General features: G+C 36.5%; 1 protein-coding gene across 2 annotated transcripts in view; it reads left to right on the top strand.

The window, feature by feature from the left end:
* The window catches only part of LOC122266021 (uncharacterized), a 10,985-nt gene extending 9,634 nt beyond the window's left edge, over positions 1-1,351 (top strand). For both annotated transcript variants that reach the window (XM_043035574.2, XM_043035573.2), the window contains exon 6: positions 462-1,351. In XM_043035574.2, the coding sequence (XP_042891508.2) occupies positions 462-752 (291 nt within the window). In that variant the 3' untranslated portion in view covers positions 753-1,351. The remainder of the gene's footprint in view (positions 1-461) is intronic.
* Positions 1,352-2,500: the final 1,149 nt, after the last annotated feature.

A 2,500-nucleotide genomic window follows, 5' to 3' on the forward strand; every position in this document is an offset into this window, starting at 1 on the left:
TGGTTGCTTCGTCAGTGTTTTAGTTGATTATCAACTTATCGTATATATATATTTTTTTTATGAAGCTTTATCTCGAAATACGTGTTTCAGTGTGTACTCGTTTTTCTCGAGTAGATAGAGACATGTTAATAGAATTGAGTAATGGCATTGTCAGTTTGGTGACCGAGGGTTTCATTAGAATAATAAATGCTGTTAGGAGGTCTAGAAGTCCTAATACCACCAGGCAATTTTGTCAATAAATCCATGATGTATAGGTTCAAGACAATATGCAGTAAGCTGTGTTGATTTCATAGGATTATATCATTTCATTTAAACACAACAAAAATAATTATGTTGATGGTATGATAAAGAACATCAATAAAACAAACAGTTTAAAAACGACAGTGCTAATATTCCCAGCACAGATGATAATAATCCAAAGTAAAAATGATAATAATAACAAAAATACTCTCCTTCCCCAGGTGGCTTACATCAGAAAGCCAAAAGTAAAGTCATTCACCGTCGCCAACTTCCGCGAGTACAACGCCATCTATCGACGAGTTCTGAAGGATACCGGCGTCGTGTTCTGGGACAGCACCTTGCCTCTCTCTAGGGCGTACAACCAAGAATGTCTTAGGAACCCGAGACACTTGGAAGACACGCTATTGTGGATGTGTAAGGATGTAGTGCATGTGGGTTATATCCTCTGGAATCAGTACGCTGACATGGTCCTTAACGCTGCTTGCGGTCAACGTATGAGCAACTGTGTTTGAGGGGGTCCTGTGTAGAACATTTGTCTTACTTGTGTATGTCTTACCTATGTAGGTGTATTTTCAATTTCTACATAAATCGACACTGGGTATCTTTGGACCTATGGTCTGGCACGCGATGTATGTGCGCTATGTGTGTGTGTAGTTGTATGTGTTTATGCTGGTATAAGCATATATACGTTCGTAAATACGTGTGTGCGCGTACACACAGACATGTATGTGCGTGTATCTGTGTACACATGTGCCCATGTGTTTCATCGTGGTGCTGATGATATCCCATCATTCATTGCCAGTGTATTGTGAAAATAGCAATGGCTTGCCAGCTGAAACGGACTTTAAATTATGTACTAAGCTTTCTAACTGTGAGTACAATGTTTTGCGTATATATATACATAAAATTTCTTCATATGACTGATGTACAGTTCTGATTCATGATTTTTAGTTTTATGATGATCATTGCGTTTTCTCATGTGCTTTACTGCTGTATATATTCATATCATTTTTATATAAACTATTTATTAATGTGCGCCGTACGCGTGACGCCACTGCTTCCCACAAACATTTTTATCTATTTGAAAATATATTCATTATTTTTCACTTCGGTGTTTCAATTTCCTCATCCTTTGACATTTAACTAAGCTTCAGCTCAGAAACAATCATTTGAGAGAAAAACTAAGTATTAAGCTGTATTGGCAACATTAATAAAAGATGGGAGCTGGACTAAGGAGAATTACACAAGAGGTCATAGTCAAGAACTGCCTAACATTTGGTGTCAGGTAAGTATTAGTGTGATCGCTACATGACTGTTCTTGCCCGCTAAATTCTGTCGGACTACACACACGCACACACACACACACACACACACACACACACAATCATATTCTTAACTACAGCCCTGATGTGTCTCACTGAATATTATGTAGCTTCGTGGTACTTATGATTCGTGGTGACTATATATTTTTTTGTTTTTGTTTTATCTCCCACACTTTCTTTGATTTCATCTCCGTTATGTTCTGTTCTTTTGTTATTTTTTTTTATTTTTTTTTTGTTTCCCTTTCCATCTTTCAGAATTATGTGATTATTTATATCTTATTTTTTTTTATTGGTTATTCTTTTGAATCTAGAACGTCACAAGATTTTTCACTGCGACAACCCACATGGTTAGAGTTCCTTAGAGTTTATCACAATTAGTGGGAATTTGACACCCGAGATTGAGCTTTGGGTATGGGTGCCTACTGACCTCATGGGGAAGGATCCTGGCCCTGTTGGGGATGTGGCACTATTCACTATAACATGGATATTTCCATGATAGGCTATTGCTGCGGGTCTATATGTTGTTATTATAACTACGAGGAGATAACTATCTTAAAGTATTTTAGTATTTGACATAGAAAATTAATAAAAGATCATCTCGTTTTGTTCTAACACGTTTTTGTTCCCGTATTTTTTGTTGAATAATTATATTCTTATACTTATGTAAGTTCACGTAAATCCTTTTATTTTCTTGTAACACTAGTTTTATTTTCTTTAGGTGAATTTGTACTGTGAATTCTGTGCGATATCATTGTGTCAAATGAACTAGTGATAAAGGACAGTATTATCTATGCATCAACCTAATAGTTGATCTACATAGACTTTGTAATCACCCATGTGTGTGAACCCATATTCACACAAATACAAATAAACACACAAACATGCATGTAGCGTCCCAGTCGGCCGAGTTATATTCAGGGCGTGCTACACATGCAATA

Source organism: Penaeus japonicus, unplaced genomic scaffold (genome assembly GCF_977035675.1).
Source record: "Penaeus japonicus unplaced genomic scaffold, GWHDUDI00000001_assembly GWHDUDI00000032, whole genome shotgun sequence".
NCBI classification, from domain to species: domain Eukaryota; kingdom Metazoa; phylum Arthropoda; class Malacostraca; order Decapoda; family Penaeidae; genus Penaeus; species Penaeus japonicus.